The sequence below is a fragment of the Paroedura picta genome, chromosome 5 (genome assembly GCF_049243985.1).
Source record: "Paroedura picta isolate Pp20150507F chromosome 5, Ppicta_v3.0, whole genome shotgun sequence".
Lineage (NCBI taxonomy): Eukaryota > Metazoa > Chordata > Lepidosauria > Squamata > Gekkonidae > Paroedura > Paroedura picta.
The window spans coordinates 12,220,516-12,243,941 of NC_135373.1; the positions used below are offsets into that span (position 1 = coordinate 12,220,516).

The 23,426-nt window shown below is 51.6% G+C and overlaps 1 protein-coding gene across 6 annotated transcripts in view; it reads right to left on the minus strand.

Moving 5' to 3' along the window:
* The window catches only part of MEIS3 (Meis homeobox 3), a 61,172-nt gene that overhangs the window by 36,682 nt on the left and 1,064 nt on the right, over window positions 1–23,426 (minus strand). For 2 of the 6 annotated variants that reach the window (XM_077336523.1, XM_077336522.1), the window contains exons 2-5: window positions 20,187–20,386; window positions 10,919–11,066; window positions 6,630–6,680; window positions 4,579–4,629 (exon numbers count right to left, since the gene is read on the minus strand). In XM_077336523.1, coding sequence (XP_077192638.1) covers window positions 4,579–4,629; window positions 6,630–6,680; window positions 10,919–11,066; window positions 20,187–20,386 — 450 coding nt within the window. Of the gene's footprint in view, window positions 1–4,578; window positions 4,630–6,629; window positions 6,681–10,918; window positions 11,067–20,186; window positions 20,387–21,682; window positions 21,944–22,436; window positions 22,672–23,426 lie in introns of those variants that run through there. The other 4 variants (XM_077336526.1, XM_077336524.1, XM_077336525.1 and 1 more) reach the window with 4 other exon arrangements.

Sequence of the window (23,426 nt, forward strand, 5' to 3'; positions counted from 1 at the left end):
TGTTGAGGTCCAACATGCCTCTTTAGGGCCAGGGATCCACAGCCTGTTGGAGGTGATGGAGCGTAGAGCTCTTCTGGGGCAGGGAGGCGGCCTCTCAGATACACTGGGCCCAGACCGCGTATGGCCTTAAAGGTGATTACCAAAACCTTAAACTTAATCCGGAATTCAACTGGGAGCCAACCAAGTTCTTGAAGTACCGGCCGGATATGTGATCTCCATGATGTCTTAGTGAGAATCCTGGCTGCAGCTTTCTGCACCAGTTGTAGTTTCCGGATCAAAGATAAGGGTAGGCCTGCGTAGAGTGAGTTGCAGAAGTCCAGTCTGGAGGTGACCATCGCATGGATCACTGTGGCTAGGTGCTCTGGTTCCAGGTAGGGCACTAAGTAGTTTGGCTTGGCGGAGGTGGTAAAATGCCAGCCGTGCTACCTTTGTGACCTGGGCTTACATTGTAAGGGAAGCATCCAGGATCACACCCAGGTTACTGGCGGAGTGAGTCACTAGGAGCTGCAAACCGTCCAGGGTGGGCAGATGCACTTCCTCCCATGGTCCCTTCCTACCAAACCACGGGACCTCCGTCTTTGCAGGGTTGAGCTTCAGACGACTCTGCTTGATCCATTTTGTCACTGTTTCCAGGCATCTGGCTAAAATTCGGGGGGGGGGGGGGAGTCAGGGCAGTCATCCATCAGGAGGAAGAGCTGGGTGTCATCTGCATATTGGTGGCAACCCCGCACCAGCTGAGCAAGAGGGCGCATGAAGATATTAAATAGGATAGGAGAGAGCACTGCTCCTTGTGGGACTCCACATGTGAGCTGGTGACGGCTAGATACTCTCTCTCCTATTGCTACCCTCTGTCCGCGACCCTGGAGGAAGGAGATCAGCCATTTGAGGGCTGTCCCCCGTATCCCAGCATCGGCAAGGCGGTGAGCTAGGAGCTCATGATTGACTGTGTCAAACGCTGCCGACAGGTCTAATATAAGAACCAGCTCTTCTTCTTCTAATAGTATCAGCAGCGCTGACCCGCCTCGGTCCAGTTGGCAGCGGAGGTCATGCGTCAGGGCAACTGGCGCTGTCTCCACCCCATGGCCAGGCCGGAAGCCCGACTGAAATGGGTCAAGGGCTGAAGTTTCTTCCAGGAATGCTGATATTTGGCCCGCAGCCAAATATAATAAACCTTTGAATCCCAGGGCCAGGAAGAACCCTTGGGGGAAGGTTGCAGTCCTGTCATTGGCCCTCCAAAGGAACTGGTTGGGGCCACTGGACTAGGTGGACCTTCCCTGGTCTGATCCAACAGGGTTCTCCAGGGGAACTGGCTGGCCCCTGTGTGAGACGGGAGGCTGGACTGGATGGGCCCTCCCTGGTCTGACCCAGCAGGGCTCCTCTGATATTATTATGAAGGCCTCCCTGCCCTGTGGCTGGCCCTCCAGAGAACTGGCTGTCCCTTAGGTGAGACGGGAGGCTGGACTGGATAGACCCTCGCCCTGGTCTGACCCAGCAGGGTTTTTCTTATATTCTTATCAGGGAGGGCCTTGGCCTCTTTGCCCTGTGGCTGGACCTCCAGGGGAACTCTCTCACACAGACAGGCCTTCCTCTGGAGGGCCAGCCACAGGGCAGGGAGGCCGAGGCCTTCGTAATAACATCAGAAGAGCCCTGCTGGGTCAGACCAGGGAGGGTCCATCCAGACCAGCCTCCCGTCTCACCCAGGGGCCAGCCAGTTCCTCTGGAGGGCCAGCCACAGGGCAGGGAGGCCGAGGCCGTCCTAAGGACATCAGGAGAGCCCTGCTGGGTCAGACCAGGGAGGGTCCATCCAGTCCAGCCTCCCGTCTCACCCAGGGGCCAGCCAGTTCCTCTGGAGGGCCAGCCATAGGGCAGAGAAGCCAAGGCCTTCCTAAGGACATCAGGGGAGCCCTGCTGGGTCAGACCAGGGAGGGTCCATCCAGTCCACCTCCCGTCTCACCCAGGGGCCAGCCAGTTCCTCTGGAGGGCCAGCCACAGGGCAGGGAGGCCGAGGCCGTCCTAAGGACATCAGGAGAGCCCTGCTGGGTCAGACCAGGGAGGGTCCATCCAGTCCAGCCTCCCGTCTCACACAGGGGCCAGCCAGTTCCTCTGGAGGGCCAGCCATAGGGCAGAGAAGCCAAGGCCTTCCTAAGGACATCAGGGGAGCCCTGCTGGGTCAGACCAGGGAGGGCCCATCCAGGCCTGCCTCCCATCTCACACAGGGGCCAGCCAGTTCCCCTGGAGGGCCAACGACAGGGCACAGAGTTCGGGGCCTTCTCCTGATGTTGCCTCCTGGCTCTGGGATTCAGAGGCTGACTGCCTCTGAACGTGGAGGTTCCTCTCAGTTTCCACATCTAGTGATCTCTCCTCCATGACAATTTTAAAGCCGCCTCTGCCTATGACCATCATTACATCCTCTAGCTGCAAGTTCCAGAAGTTGTTCACTTGCCCCATGAAGAAATAGTCCCCCTTTGTACTTTCTCAGGGTTCTCCACTTCACCTTTTCAAGCCTCCTCTTGTAATGGTGAGATCTAGAGCCCTTTTTCTTCCCTACAAAGAGGGAGGGCGGGATTCTCTGACTTTTAGCCATAGATCTTACATGGTTCCTTGGAGCACCTGTCAATCACCCCAGATTATTTCAGAACCCACCCCCAAAAAATAAGGGGTTCCAGACTAGCTACGGAGGCCACGCCACGGGACCTAAATAGGATGTGTGTTGGAAATGTAAAACCAGTTGCTTTTTGCCCCTGCGGCGGCTGAACAAGACTGGCCCCCCTGGTCACCCGCAGGAACGTTTCATCTCTGCACAACCCTATCCCTAAATCAACGTAGCACCCCCCCACCCCCCCACCCCCCGTTTATCCACAAGGCTCAAAGATTAAAACCTGACTTCAGAGGGCCTGTTTCCTACCAGCAGGCACCCACCGCAGGAATCAAGGGGTTAATTACCACAATAACAAAATTACCACATTAACAAGGGATTTATCGGGTTTCACACACAGGGGTTTTATTGAGTGGGTAACTAGCTCATTCCGACAAAAGAGGGGAGGCGGTCCCCCCCCCCCCCAAGCAGTAGCAGCCAGTAGGACTTGCAGATAAATGTTGCCAACTCTGAGTTAGGGAATTCCTGGTGATTTGGGGTGGGGGAAGCCTATGAAAGACAGGGTTTGGGGAGTGGGGACACCTCAGCCGTCTGTTTCTGTAGTTCGGAGATGAGCAGTAATTCCAGGGGATCCCAGGGCCCACCTGCAGGATGGCATTTTTATCCTGGAGATTTGGGGGTGGAGCCTGCGGATGGCCCTCAGTGGGGTGCAACGTCCTTCCTGATCTCTGTAGTAAGAGATGAGCTGTAATTCCAGGGGATCCCCAGGTCCCACCTGGAAGCTGACCTGGGGCCTGACATAGAATTTGGAACAGAACAGCCAAGGAGGCCCAGAATCTATTTTTAAAGCCTCTCTCCGCCCACCCCACCCTGTTCTCATCCTAGAAGATCGTTCAAGATTGCAGCCAGCTGTTGCCGAGCAAGTGAGAAAAGGGTAAATTACTTGCAAGCTTTTATGTTGCTTCAGGATAGCTTTACAAAAAAGAGAGAGAACTTATAGTTTGGGATAGTTCATTTTCCCTCTGGGGAGAGCTCCAGCGTGCCACGTAAAACAATAAGGGAGTGCCCTAAGGGCCGTACAGAGTACCGGGCAAAGATTGCCATTTCACAGAAGAAGAAAAAATAGGCTCTGTAAACCAGGGTTGCCAACTTCCAGGTGGTAGCTGGAGATTTTGTTCAGGGCTCCTGGGATTACAGTTGATGTCCAGGTGTCCGAGATCAGCTCCACTGAAGAAAATGGCCACTTTGGAAGGTGGGCATTCCACCCCACTGAAGGCCCTCCTTTGCCCAAACCCTACCCACACAGATTAGAGGACACCACTCTTCCCCAATACACCAAGCTGGCTCTATAAAGCCAAGAGAGAACATGCAGATATGCTGAGTTTGGATAATGCATTTTCCTGTGCGCAGAATTTGGAGGGCAAATTTTATTCATGTGAAATTCATACAACCCAGATCAGTTTACACAGTGAACTGCACCATGAACTGCAAGCCAGTCTGCTGTACTGGTTAAGAGTGTTTAGATTCAAATTCCCCTCATAGATCATGAAAGTTCTCTAGTCATGCACTCCCAGGCTCACCTACCTACCTCACAGGGCTGTTGTGAGGATCAAAGGAAGGAGAGAATGCTCCCCTTTTCATAGTTACAGCAGTAACCATCCTGATAAGTATTGGGCTGATCCATGATTACAACCAATTGGTGATTAGGGGGTCATTAATCCTAGTTTTATTGATTGTCTATATTTTACACTTTATGGTTTCAAATCGTATTGAATCGACCCATGTTGTTAGCCGCCTCAAGGTGCTAAAAAAGGAAGGGAGGGAGGAAGGAAATGGAAGAGAATAGGAGGGAGGGAGGGTCTCCCCTTCAGGGTGCTACAAATAAAGCAGAAATCATCTCCTGCCGGTTTCCCAAATCTCTACTCGTGAAGAATACAGAATAGGGAAAAGGGCATCTATAATTTGTGGGAGTTGCAACTTACTTTTTCTAATTCCAGAAGGTGGAACCTCAGGACTTGGATAGCTTGGATCATCTGTAAATAGAATTAAAGAAAAACAAAAAAGAGAGGCTTGCTTTTAAAGCCCAACAAACAGATTGAAGCAGAACACATTATTTGCACATTGATTTGAAAGGAGGCTCCCTTGCAGAGAGGAAGGTTTACTCCTCAATAAGCATGCGGTGGCTTGGGCTATAAAACAAGATAGGGCAGGTGGCTTCACACCTGGGTACCTGCATTGGATGCCTGGTAGCTTCACCAGACACAGATACTGTACATTTCGCTGCAGAGCCCACCAAAGTTTCTCATAGCCCTCACAAGCTGTGGAGACACCCTGGAGAAGTGTGTTTTTAGGCCTCAAATGAACGGTCTTAAGGCTGATGGAAACGTGGCATGGGAAGGTCCATGGAACTTTGGTGTTTTACAGAAAGCGATCCCCAACCTTTTGGGAAGGTCCATGGAACTTTACACGGCATGGGAAGGTCCATGAAACTTTACACTGGTGTTTTACAGAAAGCGATCCCCAACCTTTTTTGAGCCTTGGCATTCTGACACAGCAAGATGGACGCAGCCAGAAAATGGCTGCCATGGCTTCCCTTCAGCAGATCCTTGTGCTGTGGTGGCAGTTGTTGCCACTTTGTAAAAAACAATCTGAACAGCCACTGAAATCGCCAAAAGCCCCATCTGGCCCTGCCTGCTTCCCTAAGACACTTGGGTGCCGTGGGTGCCCTCTGGATGCCGTGTTCGGGATCCCTGCAGAGAGGCCTTGCCAGGGCTGTTTTTAAAGCCAGTCTTACAATTTGCATCCTGTGAGCAGTTATTCCAGTACGCTCACAGAAATGTACCCTCGTCAAGATCCTTGTGAAGGTGGGAGGGGAGCTCTTTGGTTGTTTCATAGACTGCAGCGTGCCCACAAAAACACCACTGGCTCATTCGAGGCTGAAGCTATTTCACAGCAAGCAGAGAAAACGCAACAGGAAATCTATCTTCATAAGTCAGGGAGGAAGTTCAGTGGCAGAGAAACTCCATATCCAATATTTCACAGTGTTCCCCAAGATTGCTGGATATACTTGGGCAGCATATGTAATTTGCGCTTCTTCTTCAACCAAAGTACTGCATCTGGCATCGAACTATGTCTCGCAGTCCTGATTCGGAAGGGAAGCAGAAATTGCAGAGATGGACATTGTGGAAAACTTGGGTTTGCACTAGATTGGAAACACAGGACTGACTCCAAACACAGAAGAAAGAAAGGGAAGCCGCCCGCAAGCACTTATCCTTATGGCATCAGACCTTTATGTGTGAAGCTTCTTATGGACTAGAAACATAGTATTTTGAAACAGGTCCCAATTGGAAAGCAAATTACATTTAAAAGTCTGGCAAACATCCCCCAAGTTAACCTGTTTTGACTGAACCCCTCTCAAATCACAGGACGTGTGCATGCTCCACACGTTTATTTAGAAGTCAATATGATCCAGATGCTGCAGTTGGGAGCATCTGGTAAAGTGCTTGTAGAAGGCTGTCTAGTTTGGGACGCCAGGGAGATTTCAAGCTAGGGACTTCCCCCAATCACAGCAGTTGTTGCTGAATCAGGAGAACATCCAAGGTAGCCAATCAGTGGGCAACATGGCAGTGCTGGCTTCTGATTGGAAGGCACAAGAGATGTGCACAAACCAAAACATTCCAGTTCAGTATGAGAGCTTCAGGGTGTTCTCAACACAAAGCAATAAAACGGACTGGCAGGTTTGGGCCCATCGGCAAGCAGGGGGAAGCAAAATGGACCACTGAATCAGCTGCTAGGTTTAAATGGCCCCAAGCCCCAAACCAAAATGGACAAAAGGACCAGGAAATTTCAGGGGAGGCACGTCCCACCTTTCGTAAACCTTCTTTACGCCCCACCCCACCCTCAGTGGCCAGTGGCCACTATAACATTCCTGCAAAACAGAAAAGTGTGTCTGTCAAGAGTGGGAACCGGTCACAACCTTGTTGGCAGTTTGGGGATCATTGAATAAACAGAGAGAAATAAGATGTCTCCTTACCAAATTATCCAGCTCTGGGTTGGAAGAAAATAGAGGCTTTTCTGTCCTAACCTAAAAATAGACCATTCGGGGTGGGTGGGGGGAAGGGGACCCAAGCAAGACAGAAGGGATATGAACGAAAGAAGAGGGGGGGAGGGGGAAACAAGTTGAAGCATAAGATGTGCATCGCTGAAAAAATCTGTTTCTCTCATTTCCCAGAAACTAGAGAAATACCAAAAAAAACAAAGCAAACCCCAAGAAGCATTTTATTCCCCTGAGATTCCTCCCAGCTGGCAGGAGTTTCCCTTTAGAAAGTTTGCAATCTCCCTGGTGTCTCTCTCCCCCTCTCCCCCCCCCCCCCCCACACACCCTTGCCTTCCCTTTTTAAATTCCTGGACATTTTTCTTGCCTTTTCAAATACAAGATCGGTTCTCTTCTATATGTCTCCTGTAAGAATCCCCTACCATAAACAGCCAGGGTTCCTAGCCTCCCTCCCTCCCAAAATCGAGGCCAAAATGTTGGTGTCGGACTGTGAGCTTAGTAGCTGAGCTGGTGGGTTGGAGGGGCTCCGCGGGTACAACTAGGACTTTGCCAACTGCCAGGTAGGGCCTGGAGATGCAGCAGAAAAACAAATGGTCTTCAGATGACAGAGATCAGTGCTCCGGAAGAAAATGGCTGCTTTGGAGGGCGGACTCTGTGACAATATACCTAGCTGCGTCCCTCCCCTCCTAAACCCTGCCCTCCCTAGGCTCCACCCCAAGTCTTCTGACACATCCCATGCAAGAGAGACCTGTGTTCACCCAGCATTTTAAAAGGGGGAGGCAGGAAAACAAGAGCAAACTTTTCCTGAGCAATTTTTTTTCCTGATCAGTTGATAATTGTCATTTAATATCCAGAAATCTTGGTTCCTATGAACCCACATGGTCTTACCTGGCCAGCTCAGGCTAGTTCAGAAGCCAAGCAGGTCAGTCCTGGTGAGGAGGAGGAGGAGGGAATCAAACCTGGCACTCTAGATTCGAGGCTGCTGCTCTTAATCACTACACCACGCTGGCTCTGCTTGGACAGGGGACCACCAAGGAAGCCCAGGGTTGCCCTGCAGAGGCAGGCCATGGCAAACCACACCTGTTGGTCTCTTCCCAGACTTGGAGGGCCCAGGCTGGCCAATCTTCTCAGATCTCAGAAGCAAACCAAGCTCTGGTTAGGGCTTGGTTGGGAGACCAACCAGGAAGTCCAGGGCTGCTCTGCAGAGGCTGGCAAAGGCCAGACATCTCTCTTGCCTTGAAAGCCCAAGGGGGTGCGGTCTCCATAAATGGGCTGTGACTTGGCAGCAAAACACAAGTTAACATAATCTTCCAATTTCCCATGCCAACTCAGAGGTCAAATCACAAGATGTTGTATGCTCACATTTGCAAAACTGCCTATCCACCTCAGGGGGAAAAGACGTCATGGTAGAATGGTTCGATCCTCTGGTTTTAAATCTCCCACCCTGCCATGAAGCTCACATGCTTTCAGTTGTACCTACCTCACAGGATTGATGTGTGGGGAAATGATCAGAAGGAAAACCCCAAATGCAACCCTTAAGCTTTTTTTTTGGAGGGGGGAAGAAGGGATAAAAATGGGATATGATTGATAGCTTAAAGGAATGGGTGGCCTTCCCCCCCCCCCCCACACTTGCTGCTTCTCTGGCCTGAACTTTGTTTTTTAAAAAATTATTCCTCCCAAGAAGATGTGTACTTTGCATATCCTCAAAGACCTTTGACTCAATCCACTCCAATGTATAGCACCAGGCAGCTAAACTAGTCTACCCCCCGTGGAAGGATGTTTCTTAAGAGCACCCTCGAAATCTCTCTCCATCAGCAAACATCAAGAGAATGTAAGAGAAACAGTCTCAGGAAAAGGTCATGGAGCTAAGGGAAGAATGAATTCATTGTGGCATCATTCTAAGCTGCCGGGGGAACATCAGAAGAGCCCTGCTGACTCAGACCATGGACAGAGTCCGTCCAGGCCAACCTCCTGTCTCAAACGCTGGTCACTCAGTTCCTGGAAGGCCAACCACAGGGCAAAGAGGCCAGGACACCCTCTCCCCCCCCCCATGTTGGCTCCTGGCTCTGGGATTCTGAGGCTTGGTGCCTGTGGCCATCACAACAACCTCTGACAGCAAATACCACATTTTAATGCCTCTGTATAAAGTAGTATTTCCTTCTTATCCGTCCTGACCCGACTGCCCACCAGCTTCACTGGACGCCCTGGCATGCTAGTCTTTTGGGAGAGGAAGAGGAAGAAACATTTATCTTGGTCCACTCTCTGCACCCCAGGGATCGCTTTATCAACATCTCCCATATTCCCCTTTTAGCAAAGTTTCTCTTTTCTAAACTGAAAAGTCCCAGACTCTTCAGCCTGTCCTCGTTGAGTTCCATAAGAGAGAAAGGGGGCTAATAAATACCTCACAACAATAAAATAAGATTCCATAAATATAAATTCCAGATCACTTGAAAATGCCCACGGTGAAAAGCACAGCAACCCAGGCCAGGCAAAAGGTGGCCGCCCTCCACTACAAGAACACTGCACCTCAAACCAATTTTACTTCCTTTTCACCAAGGGAGACTACAGATCGCAGTTGTCAGAAGAACCAAATCCATCTCTGGAACCTCCACAGCCTGCCTGCCGAAATAGGATTCCCCAGGATTCCTTCAAAGCAAACCCCCGGAGGCAGTTTGGTGTGTTGCTTAAGGGCCCCTGCTCTCCCCCCCCCCCCCCGCCCTCCCCTCAGAATTCCACCAATATGCTCTGGACCTGTTTGCATTGTTGCACTGTTGTATTGTTTATACTGTTATATTGTTATATGGTTACAACTATTAGTTATTGCTATTGTAAGGTTACTCACATGTTTATAGACTGTTTTATGTATTGTTCTTTGTTCTTATGTAAACCGCCCTGAGCCTTTGGGGAGGGCAACATATGAATGAATGAATGAATGAATGAATGAATGAATGAATGAATGAATGAATGAATGAATGAATGAATGATTGTGTTTCCTGTTGTTGATGCTTTGCTGTGACTTAAGATTATTTATTTATCTGTCTATTTATTTATTAGGTTTTTAGCCTGCCACTCTCTGGAGAGCCGTGGCAGGTTGCACATACATACAATCCCATGTCAAACAAATATAAGATGGCAGCATAATCCCCCCACACACTAAGCCTCCAACCAGCAGCCACTTCAGGGTATGGGGTGCTCATGATGTTACAACATAGGCCAAGGAGGGGACCCTGTTGTTCCTAGCCTGGCCTTAACCAAAGACCTGGTGGAAGAGCTCCATTTTGCAGGCTCTACAGAACTTTGGCAGCTCCATCAGGGCCCTCACCTTCTCCCATACAGACCCACCTGAGCACTGAGATCTCAAGGAGACAGCCTGCTTGTAGTCCCACCCCTCTCTGATCAAGTGGCGGTGCCATGGCGGAGGGCCTTTTCTGCGGTGGTCCCCTGACTTTGTAACAACCTCCCTTTGAATCCCCAGCATCCCACACAGCTGAAGAACCCACAAAGGGGCATCCAGTCCAGCCCCCTGCCCCTTCTCGGAGACTTGGAGAGAGGCAGTTTGGTGTGTTGGTTAAGAGCAGTGGCCTCTAATCTGGAGAAGCAAGTTTGATTCCCCGTTCCTCCACCAGCAGCCCACTGGGTGACCTGCACTGATAGCGCTGTTCTGTCAGAAGTCTCTCGGCCCCACCCACCTCACAGGGCATGTGTTGTGGGGAGAGGAAGGGAAGGAGTGTTTATGCCACCTTGGGACTCCTTTGGGTAGTGAAAAGCTCTTCTTTTTCTTAAATGCATCGACCCATAGGCATGCGGAGATGCTTCAGAGGGCACTTGCTTTGTTGCAAGCTAAGCTGTCGTGTTATCCCAATTGTGCAAAAGCCCTAATGCAAGTTTGCAAATAGCTACTGACCAGCTGGGGAAAGAAGGCATTGACTCCAGGGGACACGGAAGAGGAGATCTACAAAGACTGGCTCTTAAGCCATAGATCTAATGACCAACTCTGCCCTGATCTGTGGATATGTAAATCTACAGTTCAGGGCCAAGTGGAAAGTAAGGTTTTCCTGCAAACTTTGGGGACCCCCCAAAAAATAGAAAAAAACATCTAAAATATTAATGGGAAAAGTTTATTTTTACCACTCAGAAACTCACCTCACTATGTATGCACAGAAACACCACAGTGTCATTGCCCCCCCCCTCGAACCAGCCAGCCCACAGTCCCCTCACTCACACTCCACTGCAGCCCGTAGCTCACCCAGTCCCTTCAACATCCATACCTGTTTGGCGAAAACAGCAATGTCTTCGTTGAAGGAATCCGACGAGCAGACATCGCCTCCCGGATAAGAGCCGGACGTGTCCCTGGGAGAGCAGGTGGCCAGTTCGCATTTCTCAAAGACAAGTGCCAGCAACGGGAACAAAGGGTGCCTGCCACACCAAAGGAGACAGTTAGCCAAACCCAATTCAGAGTTCTACCCTATAGGGCGAGTGAGTGAGTGAGTGAGTGAGTGAGTGAGTGAGTGAGTGAGTGAGTGAGTGAGTTGTTTGTTTGTTTGTTTGTTTGTTTGTTTGGACTCGGAGGGTAGAAATCTTGATAAAGCCAGAAGTCTGAAGCAAACCTGAGGACATGTTAAATGACACAGAAATTACACAGCAGGAGTAACGGTTGGTACACAGTAACAGTCCCCAGTCCCTGTAGACCAGGGGACTGGTCTTGTGGCTCTCCAGATGTCCATGGATTACAATTCCCATGATCCCCTGCCAGCATGCGTTGTCCATGGACATCTGGAGAGCCACAGTTTGGTCTCCCCTGTGACAGATGCATTACCCTACAGCCCAGTTATCTAGGGTTGTCAGGTCTATGTGGAGAAACACCTGGAGATTTAGGGGATGAAGCCTGGGGAGGGCAGGATTTGCCTGAGGGGTCTCAATGCCATAACTGCCCACCCTACTAAGCAGCTGTTTTCTCCAGGGAAACTGATCTCTCTCAGAAGGGGCTGTAACTCAGTGGTAGAACCTCTGTTTGGCATGCAGAAGGTCCCTGGTTCAATCCCCAGCATCTCCATTGAAAAGAACCAGGCAGGAGGGGATGGGAAAGACCTCCACCTGAGACCCTGGAAAGCTACTGCCAGTGACACAACTGACTTTAACGGACCAGGGGTCAGATTCAGTTGAGGGCAGTTTCATGTGCCTGGAGATTCATTATAATAGCCAGAGATCTCCAGGTCCCACCTAGAGGCTGACAACCCTACATCAGGTAAAGGTATCCCCTGTGCAAGCACTGGGTCATGTCTGACCCTTGGGATGACACCCTCCAGCGTTTTCATGGGAGACTCAATAAGGGGTGGTTTGCCAGTGCCTTCCCCAGTCATTAACCCCCAGCAAGCTGGGTACTCATTTGACGGACCTCGGAAGGATGGAAGGCTGAGTCAACCTTGAGCCGGCTGCTGGGATTGAACTCCAGCCTCATGGGCAGAGCTTCAGACTGCATGTCTGCTGCTTTACCACTCTGCGCCACAAGAGGCCCTTAACCCTACATTACCTGTACAAAAATAAAATGCCCTCTTGAACATTTCAGCTTTGCAACATTTGTGGAAAGCCAGGAATATGGGAGCTGTCTAGACCTCGCCTGGCGTGACATTTCATAAGGTGAGGGCAGCAATAGAAAATGTGTCAACCTGGACAAAGAACGGCCAGACAACACTGAAATAGACTCTGCTGGAATATGCCAGATCTGTAGTGCACATAATTCAAAAGAATATGAGGAATATCCTGTGGGGGGCATCAGAGGAGATGTAGATTTAGCATAGTTAGACTAGGAAATTTGTGATGTTTTTCAAACAATCTCTTCCAGTCCCGATTGGCTCATTTGGAGATTTCCTGCCCTTTTGAGCACACTTCCTCCCTGCTTGCCTCCAGAACAGGCAGAATAAATGGAGAACAGTTACACAGTTAGCTAGGACTCTCTATCTCTCCTCTTTATTTGAAGCCATTCTTCTTCACAATAAAACTATTTTATTATTTTAAGCAGCCTGATGCTTTGTCCCTCTCTTGCATATTTGAACTGTGCCAACAGTCAGAAAGATGATATCTACCTTGGATCAATTCATTCAGCCCTTTTATATTATATTTTGTTTTCTGCTGTTTTAGAAAGACCGTTGGCATCCTTTCTTGCGATCTTTCCCAGTGAAAAGACAGGATATAAATATTTTAACAAAATGAAACCATGTACAGTTCCAACTCTTAAGAACCTTGAGCGGAAGGTGTGAACTGGCTGGTCTATCAACAAGCATCCTTCCAGGGGACTTGAAGCGATTCACACAAACAAGTCACAGTAACACAGCAGTGTTGGGGAGGGGCTGTGGCCTAGTGATGGAACAACTGCTGGTATGCAGAGGGTCCCAGGTCCAACCCCCTGGCATCACCAGCTCGAAGTACCAGGCAGAAGGAGGTGGGAAATCTTCCGCCTAAGATTCTGGATAGCGGCTGCTAGTCTGAGAAGTCAATACTGAGCCTGACAGACCCGGAGTCTGATTTAGTATAAGACAGCTTCATGTGTTCATGAACTGGCTGGTCCATCAACAAGCATCCTTCGAGGGGACTTGAAGCAATTCACACAAACAAGTTACAGTAACACACCGGTGTCAGGGAGGGGCTATGGCTCAGTAGTAGAGCTCAGCATGCAGGTCTCAGGTTTGATCCTCCGGTAGAAAGGACCAGGCAGGGTTGTGAAAGACCTGCAGAATCTGCAGAGCCATGAAGTAGGGCAGGAGCTCAGTGGTAGAGCATCAGCTTGGCATGCAGAAGGTCCCAGGTTCGATCCCTGGCATTTCCTGTTAAAAGGACCAGGCAGGAGAGGATGGGAAAGAATTCCGTTTGAGATCCTGTAGAGCCATGAAGTGAGGCTGGAGCTCAGAAAATCCCAGGTTCAATGCCTTTCATCTCCAGTTTAAAAAGGGCCTGGCAGGAGGTACTGTGAAAGACCTTCGCCTGAGACCCTCGAGAGTTGCTACCAGCCCGAGTAGACAATACCGACCTTGACCAGGGGTGATGCAGTATGAGGAGGCTTCAGGTGTGCAAGACATCAGGCAAAACCCACAAACGCGTGAGCCTGGGCAAACCCGCAAATCTGCACACCTTTTTAAACTGGTGCTTGATCCAACAGCTGATTGATGGGTCTGATTGTTCTAGTGGAAAATCCGAGGCAACATTGATTGGCTTCCTCTTCAAGAAGCCATTGTGTGCCCTACGGAATTATTTCTGCTACTTGGCTGACAGTTATTCCAAAGTCCTCATTTGGAGGGGGGGACTCCCACCTCCCTCTGGTTGTGTAATTTATGTCTCCAATCAGTGACACTTCTCCCCTTCACACCCCCCCCCCCCACACACACAGAGATTTGGTTGGGTAGCTTGAGAGAGAGAGAGACGGAGTGTTCCCGGCTATACATTATACAAGTTCACGCACCATATGCTGCGCAAATATTTGCAGCCAGGTCCAGAACGGTGTAGCTGTAAAGTGAGCGTCTCTATGGAACTTTCAGACGTCCCACGTTTAAAGGGGCAGGGGTGGGGGGCAACATTCTATAACCTTCTGTGCTCCCCCCATTTTTTCCCTTTCTTTCTAGATTTGCAAGTATTGCAAATTAAAATCATCACCAGATGCAACCAGGGATTTAGGGGTAGGGTGTTGGTGAGGGGAGGAAATGTGGGCCGAGCACTTTAACGTCTTGTAGGGCTGCGGGGGGGGGGGGGAGGAATAAACCCACTTTCAAGACAGCTGGAAAGCTTCAAACTGTAAGAACGGCCAAAGACGAAAGAGAGGGAAATCCATCATGTTCTCTGAGGCCGTTTTCCCAAAATGATGCTTTTGTATGCCCGGAGATTTTTTTGCATTTTCCCCGCATAAAGCATTGGTTGGCCAGAATGCTTGTTTGATTTAGTGACTGCCGACTCTTGCCAGATGCCTAGCTTGGTGTTAGAACCAGCCAGGGGCCAAAACCACCCCAAATGGCAGTCCTTTCCTTTGTGGGTGTGCAAAGATGGCTTCAGAAGACGGCTGTGGACTTCGGCCTGGTGGGGGACAGGCTGAGGGGGAAACACGTGTCAAGAGGAAGAGAAGGTTCCTACAAGGTTCATGCACTCTGTTCTCAGGGCCCTTCCTCGTTCCCTTCCCCCAGCTTTTACAAATATTGTTTCTTTACAGTCTGAAAGAGATATTTATAGAAACAGCCTAGTCCAACAAACATTTAGCCACTCACAAAGCATCCCTCATCAAGCAGAAACGTAAAATGTCCTGTAAAGTATATTTGTAGTAGGGCGAACAAGAACAAAATCAGGAATATTTTAATTTTCTTGCTGCTGGCCCAAAAGGGGTGAGGGGAGTTATGAAGCAGGCAAATTCCTTTCCCTCCCCACCACATCCACGGTTCTCTTCCAAGCGGCAGAGCTAGAAAGAAGAAGAGACGGAAGAGACACAGTCTAGTTAGGCTGGGCTATAAACCTTCCTTGAGGGGTAAAGACGTGACATGTGAGAATTTGGCTGAACATCCTCCCATCACTGGTTTTAAAATATCTGGAGCAAAACCAGACAAGAGTTCAATGCTGGTGTCCTCCCCCCAAAATAGTAAGACTTGTTTCTGAGCAAGTGTGAAGCTTTGACTTCCAGACCCCCTAATGGGTGACATTTTTTCAGATTTTTCAAAAGGTAGGATGCAATTCTTGTAAGTGTGTATATTGCACAAGCAACTAGTTTCCGAACTGGAAGCCACGCAGCTCCCAGTTGAGCCTGCATTTGTCTGCAAAAATGGAACTCACTTCACCCTGCTGGTTGTGTGAAACGGGTTCTACTTCAGGAGCAGAACTCCCTATAGCTCAGAGATGAAGCCTGCTGAACTCTGCCCTACTTCAAAGGAAACCCCGCTAAAGAGCACAGCACGAGGCCCAGCTGGCTCTAAAAGGCTATGCAGCCCCTGGCCTTCCAAAGGCCGAACTCTGCTTACAATTTGCACTGCAGCTCTTGCCAGGCAGTGCCTAAGAACGGCTGAAGACTTGGGGGTGGCGGAAAGCTGTGTCACGTCACGGCTCCCATATGGCAACCCTGTAGGGCAGGGGTAGTCAAACTGCGGCCCTCCAGATGTCCATGGACTACAATTCCCAGGAGCCCCCTGCCAGCGTTCGCTGGCAGGGGGGCTCCTGGGAATTGTAGTCCATGGACATCTGGAGGGCCGCAGTTTGACTACCCCTGCTGTAGGGTTTTCATGGCACGGGACTTCAAAGATGGTTTGCTGCTGCCTGTCTCTGTGTCAGAACCCCGGCATTCCCTAACATCTCCCCTTACAAATACTAGCCAGGGCCGACCTTCCAGGATATGATGGGATTGGGCTACCCAGGTCAGAACAAGGAAAATGTAATCTTTTGAAGATGCCTGGAAATGCAAGATCCCAGAGCTTTCTTGGGCCTGTTCCGCCCACTTTCAATGTGCTTTAGAAGTCAAGACTCAAGCTGCGGACACACATTTGGTTGCAGGTTGCTCAGAGGGAAACAATCTCTCACCCCAGCCCTAGTTACGCCTCTAAAACATGCTGTCTTCATTTCTCTCCCTTTCTTCTTTTCCTGCTTCCAGGGGCTCACAGCCAATTTCAAGATGTGATTTTTGCAAGAGCTCCCCTGGGAGAGAGATCCCTGAGGAACAAGTGGACTAAGCAGTGCAAAATCCTAACCAGGGAGCTCCCCGCAGTCTCCTTCTGGCCAGTGGGCACACGTGCGCACGCACACACACACACACACACACACACACACACACACACCCTGCAGAGGGAGGAGGGCCAGCTGTGGATGTGGAGGCCAGCAGCAGCACCATTTGAAACGCTGCACCATCGTTTGCACAGGGAGAACCTGGAGCCCAAACCACCGAGAGCCAAAGGGGACTTAGAAATACAAAAAGAAACTACGATTGAGCTCTCTTTGTAAGTTCCCTCCTCCCTTGCAAAATGCTTTGGCCCACTCAGGGTATCCCGGACGTTTTCTAGGCCGTGCACAAGAGCAGTTGGGGGGCTTGGCAGGGAAGGGAAGCAAGGGGTGGGTATCGAAATATTTATCTTCCACCTTTTGTCATGGCTCAAGGCGGATTCCGGGGGGGGGGGTGTAATGATAAGAGTTGTCCAATCCTTCTGACTGACGGTGACCTTATGAATTAAGAACCTCCAACACATCCTGCCAGGTTGCCTTTATACTCCACCATCCCTCCCCCCCAATGGAGAACACCAGGTAGGCCTCATCATTCACTGGCTGTCTTCAGGCAGTGGCTGGACAGATCCTTCTCCTGGCTGCTTGAGGTTGATCCCACCTTGAACAGGGGATGGATTAGATGGCCTGTTGGGACCCTTGCCACTCTAGGATTTTAGGATTCTCTTTTACCCTTTCATGCTCACAACAGTCCCTCAACAGTCCTTAGGTGAGTGGTGGGTGGCCTCAAATCTACTGCGGCCTGAGCAAATCAGCTCCCCGCCCAAGCTCCCCTGGGAGCAAAAGGGGATTAGAACCCACAGCCGCCGTCTTAAAGTGGCTTTTAAAACTGGATTAGGCAGATCCATGGAAAAGGGAACGTTTTGCAGCAATGGGCTGATGCCGCTTGCTCAAGAGGCCCCCTGCCTCAGTTATCTGCCTCTAGGGCCATTACACCGTGTATACATAAATGAGCCTCCACAGATAGCAGCAGTTGATCTCAGGATATTAGTTATCACAAAACAAGCAACAGGCCTGTTTCATAAGAATGTAAAAGAAGCTATGTTGGATCAGGCCAATAGCCCATTCAGTTCGACACTGTGTCATACAGTGGCCAAAGCCGAGGTTCACCAGTGAGGCCAGAAGCCCTCCCCCTGTGGGCCCCCCAAGCACCATGAAGACAGAGCCTCCCTGCCCCAGACAGAGGGTCCCATCGAGACCTTGTGGCTAAGAGCCACGGATGGACCTCTGCTTCATCCCTTTATCCCATCCCCTCCTGAATCTGTCTGTGCCGGCAGCGCAGACCCCCTTTCCTCTGTTCCATGCCTCCTGATCAACAGTTTCCTGGAGTTCCCTCAAGTCCTTGTACCGTGAGACCGGGACTTCTTTCTCTGCTTCTGTATGTCATGCATCATTTTGTAAACCTCCGTCGTGCCCCTCTCTCTCCCATCTTCATTTCTCCAAGCTCAAGAGCCCAAAGCTCCCTCCTCCTGTTGCTTCCGAGGGGAGGTGTCCAGCCCTGGCAATCACTCCCACCACCCTTCTCTGCACCAAGGCTAGAAGCTCCTTTTGAGGTCCGGGAACCACAACTGTGAGCAGTATTCCAAATAAGGCCACACCCTAGATTTATTGTGATACTTTCAGGTTTCCTGGGAGGAGGAGGAAGAGGGGGAGAGGGAGGAGAGGGGAGGGGATAATAGCTGTTTTCTGTAACCCACTTTTGACTACCCAAAGGAGTCTCAAAGCACCTTACAACCACCTTCCTGTCCTACCCCCCAACAGACATGCTGGGAGGTAGGTGGAGCTGAGAGAGTTCTGAGAGAACTTCTCTGCAAGAACAGCTCTGAGAGAACTGTGACTGGCCCAGGGTAACACAGCCAGCTGCATGTAGAGAAGGACTGGGGAATCAAACCCAGGCCTCGAGATTAGAGCCGCTGCTCTAGTCAAGAAGAGCACATTTTGCTTGGGACTAAAGCAGCCGATATGCATTTTGTCTGAGGTCGAAAATGGAATTTGGAAAGCAGTTTAACATGAGTAATCCACTATGGCCAGCGATCTTAAATCGATGCCTGTCCCCCAATAACTTAGGCAATCAACTGCGCCCCTCTACTTTTGGGGGTGAATTAGCAGCCCCATTGAATCAACCCAAATAGACCTTGAGTAGACCTTTGGAGAAGCACTCCCTAAACAAATGCCCCATGGGGCCTGTTGCCAGCTAGAACTAAAATGGAGGCATCCTATGTCTTCGCCCTATCCACAAGTATTCAGAGGTAGACTGCCCTTGAAAGTGGAGGCTCCTATTATCCAGTCTCAGCCCAGGAAGCAGAAAATGATTTCGATCCCCTCCCCAACCATTTCTTCCTACAAACCCTTGCCAAAGCTGTTCCTCCTCCTGTGGCTTGTAATTATTCCCATTTTACAGATGGGAAATGAGACCGAGATGGCCAACTCACTTGCCTCTGTGCCTGGCCCATTTATGTGGACCCTTACCCTTGCTCCAGATTTAAAAACAAAACCCCTTCAAACAGCTGCTGCTCCATCACAATGAGGAAAATTCAAAAACTGAGATGGGCCAGGGGAATCCAATCCTTTAGTGATGGTCTTTGAAACCCCAGGGCCGCTCCCCTTGGTTTTAATCCCCCTTTTCAGACGGAGCCATTTGCTGCCCTTCAAACTTCAGATCTCCTTTCTTTTTGTATTCCAGCAAGAAAAGGGTCCCCCCACCACCACCACCACCACCTTTAACTCCTCTGGATTTCTTTCCTTCCAAATCCTGCCTTTTTGATTTTTTACAAAAACCTCCATCACTTTCCTCCTTCTGCTGCAGGTCCACCTCCCCAGCGTCTCAACATGAACAAACTCCCAATGAAAACAGGCACCCCAAATATGGCTCTGCATTGGAAAGGGGTGGGGTGGGAATGATCTATCCTAAGAAGACAAAGAGGTGGTCCGCAGGGGAAACCGATGGATCTTTGGAGTCACCACAACCCCCAGACTAGACCCACCTGAAAAGGAGGAAATCCAGAAGAAGCAAGAAGAGGAGTGGGAATCTGCCCCCCCCCCCACGCAGCCCCACAACAGAGAGATTAATTTGCAGGGGAAAAGAAACCCACTGATTCCAGAGCCGTTTGGGGAAAAGAAGCTCACTGAACCCTTGGGGATCAACCAATCCCATGTGGTCCTTGTCGAAGAGATCCGCTAGAATCCCCCAGCGCGGCTCTCCCCGGGCCCGTTCAGCAGAGAAGCTATAGATCCCAAGTGGCAACAGGCCGTTCAGGGATCAAGGCTTCGCGGTAGGAAGAGATCCACTGAGACAGTCTGCAGAGTGGGTTTTACTCCTGAGTAAACAGCCCCAAGACCAGGCCTTCATGGTGAGGCCAAAGGGGGTTTCACTCCTCCCCACAGAGGAGAACCCACCCCCCCCCCCGGGAGTCCTAGGGGAGGGGGTGCTGAATCAGGCATTGACAACTCGCCTGGCCTTTGCGCAGTTCTGCTCTGGAGTGAAAAGCCCCGTGTGGATTGCTTGATTTTCCCTCCCAGCTTCAGCATGAGCGCCGATCCTGGGCAGGCTTCCTCGGAAGTAAGATTCCGCACCTGCACCCTGAGTTGTTCAGATATAAACTTTTGGGCAGCTGGGTGTCTAAGAACACAGCAGTGGATGTCAGCTTCCTCGGGAGTAAGACTGAGGCCCGTTGTGGGGAGCAGCCGGATCAAACCGAGAAACCTGTTGGGCTCTCCTCCCACCCCCACCCCTCAAAAAAAACCGAACTTGAAGGGTCACGATCCGGTTCTGCAGGATGCAGGAGCCGAGCGAGTCTGGCTTACCCGTAAATCTCGTCCTTTTCTCTCTTCAAGGCATCGTTGGTGCCCAAATTGGGCATCCCGGGCCGATGGTTGACTCCCGCCGAGCCATAAGGGGACCCCTGGTTCAGCGAGTGGTGCGGCAGGGCTCGGCCACCGTGGGGGTCCCCGAACCCCGGCAGAGAGACCCCGTCCATGCCGGCGTAGTGCACCAAGTCATCGTACTGGAAGGAGAAGGGGGGAAAGAGGAAAGTTTTAGACCTCCCCTTGACTGGGCTCAACAACCCTAGCCTTGCTTCTCCAGAAGGGCAACAGAACCCCCGCCCTCCAATATTATCCAAGAACCCGATATTATCCTATATACAAATATGATCCGCCCAAATATTATCCAACCAGCCACGCCACGCGGATCTTTCCCAAACAAATCTTGTTGAGGGTTTCTCTGATATAAACTTGGCCGGTATTGAAGGGGGGGGGGGGCACACAAAGGTCTAAATGCAAACCTGAACTCTGCCCAGAAAGCCCAGCTCGGCTCTAGCATCGTTCCCCCGAGGATTTCTCCCCACTGACCTTTCCCAGTGACCCCCAGGGAATGCCAGAGTTTCCAACTTGGGAAAAGGATGGGACTTCCCTGAGATGTTGTTGCCCCATCAAAAAACAAACAAACAAAAACACCAACCCCAAAACAGTCTTCAGGCATCAGCACAGCTTTCACTTTGGGGTTCTGGGGAATGCCAATTCTCCTCCCCAAATAAAGTGCTTCCCTCGCTCCAAATTTCCCCGTTTAGTTTCCCATCTTTTTAAGCTTGAGCCTTTCGGCACTCAAGTCAATTTCACGCCTTGGTTGGTCAGTTTCAGGAAGCAGGCCTTGTTAATTTCAAGACCGGGTCTTAAATGCGCACACCAGCCCGTTGTGAATAATAATAATAATAATAATAATAATAATAATAATAATAATAATAATAATAATAATAATAATAATAAATGTTGTTGCTGTTCTTGTGGGCAAAACAACTATAACCACAATAATAATGCAAAATAGCCCCACAACGAACCACAGTAGCCCATCGCCCCCCGGAAAAGTGGCTGGCCCTTCTGCAAAACCAACTCCACCCCAAGCCGTTGATTTCGCCTACAAAACTGCCCCCCCCCGAAATGAAATAAAATAATCCGATAGCCTTTTTATTCCTAAATCACTTGAGGGCTGGTTGGTTTTTTTCCTGTCAAACGGATGAAAAGAGCCCAAAAGCTCCGTCTGTTTAAAGAAAGAAAGAAAGAAAGAAAGAAAGAAAGAAAGAAAGAAAGAAAGAAAGAAAGAAAGAAAGAAAGAAAGAAAGAAACGGTCTCAGATCAGCGAAGCCGCTGAACTTTGGAGGGACAGATAAAACAGAGCGCGAGGGAGAGAATCTCTGCCCGGCCTGCCTTTCCCACGCGGGGACTTCCACGCTGCATCCCTGCCTGGTTTCCTGCCCTCCCCACGCCCGTGGCCCGTTGAGTCCCCCCATTTGGGGTAGACGAACCATTTCCACTGCCTGCCCCGCTTCGGCCGTCGCGAGTCTCCGCGCGCTTCTTCCCCCAGTCTCCGGCTGGAAAACAAAACCCCCAACTTTCTCCTCTTTTAAATTTGGGGGTTTTGTTTGTTTGTTTTTTAAGGACGGGTCACCTTCATGGTCTTTGTTCCTTTCTTTCTCGTCTTTTAACCCCCTGCGGCTACGGGGAAAGTCAGGCTTTTCTTTTCCAGAGATCAACCGCAGCAACAAAAGCTCCAGTCCTTCTTAAAGCCGCCCCCTCCCTCCTCCTCCCCCCAAAAGACTGTGCCTTTCCCCCCACGATGCCAAGTGCTCGGAGGGAAAGGGCGCTTTCTCGCCGCTGATATTTGCATAGTCTGTTTCAACAGAAGAAATCCCCCGCAGGCGCCTTTTAAGCGGCCGAAGAGACCCCGGCCCAGACCCTCCCGTGAAGGACGGCTCGGCCCCTGCAAGCCGGGCCAAGAAGTCTAGAGAATCGCCCGCCTCTCTCCGGAGGAGCCTGCTCGAGACTTGCGGCCATCCTATGATTACCAATAATGAATTAATATTCCAGATATTTGACCGAGGGAGCGCCGAACTTCGAGAGCGGGCCAAGGAAGTTCTCGAGAACGGAGGGGCTGGCTTCTGAGAGGCGCGGGCCGGCCGCGACCCTCACTGGACCGCCAGACCCACCCAAACCCCGGAGGACCGTCGCATTGATGCCGCTGCTGCTCTTATTCTAATTATATTATGAGCTTCTTCTCACAGCCAGAAAGCCGACTGCTCGCCGGGCGCCGGCCGCTCTTCCCTCCCGGGGAACGGATCCGCCGCGGGCTCCGCCGGACTTCTGCTCGCTGCGACCGCCGCGGCCCTGGAGCTGCCGGGGGGCTCGCCAAGGGCTCTTGTTCTGCGGACCATGGCGGGGGCCACAGCCTCCCGGGGCTCCAGGCGCCTTTAAAGGGACGGACCCCACTTTCCTTCGAAGTTATCGAGCGGGCGCGTCTGCCCAGAGGAGGTGCCCCCCACCCCCACCCCCACCCCCACCCCCAAAACAGCCCTTCGGCCTGAAGCCCCCCCCCCGGAATGGCCGCGGATGCCCCGGGGGCGGCTGCTCTTTTCGCGCGCGTGTCGGGGGGGGGGGCAGAAGCCAGTCTTCAGAACCAGCCCGCCAGCCGCTCTTGGGGCAGAGGCTCCGCTCCGCTCCGCTCCCCTCCTCCGGCCGCCTGGCCGAGCCGCGCATCTCTCCGGTCTGCCGAGGCCAGGGGCGAAGGCAGGACGCAACGGGGTCGCCGGGAGCCCCTGGGCCGCTCTCTCCGGCGGCGCCCCCGGCCAGGAGCAGGAGCAGGAGCAGGAGGAGGCCGGGGAGGGGAGGGGAGGGGGGCTGCCCCGCCGGCCGGGAGGCGACAGTCAAGCGCCGGGCGAGCCCCGCCGAAGAGCCTCCGCTCCGGCCCCGCCGCGCGGCTCGAGCCCGCAAAGTTGAAGCCAGAGACGGGGGGGGGGGGGGAGGCAGGCCCAAGAGCGGCCCAAAGGTGTGTGTCCCCCACCCCCACCCCCAGCCCCAGCCCGGAAAAGTTGCGGCGCCCCTCCCCGTCCCGCAAGCGCCCGTGACAGCTCAGGCCCAGCGGCGCCGCGCCAGGGAGAGTTGCCCGGGAAGCGCGCGGGAGCCGCGGAGGTGCGGGACGGGGCGGGGGGGGGGGGTCGGGGCGCGAGGGGCCCCTCCGGGCCCGGGGCCTCCCAAGCCACACAGGGGCCCTTC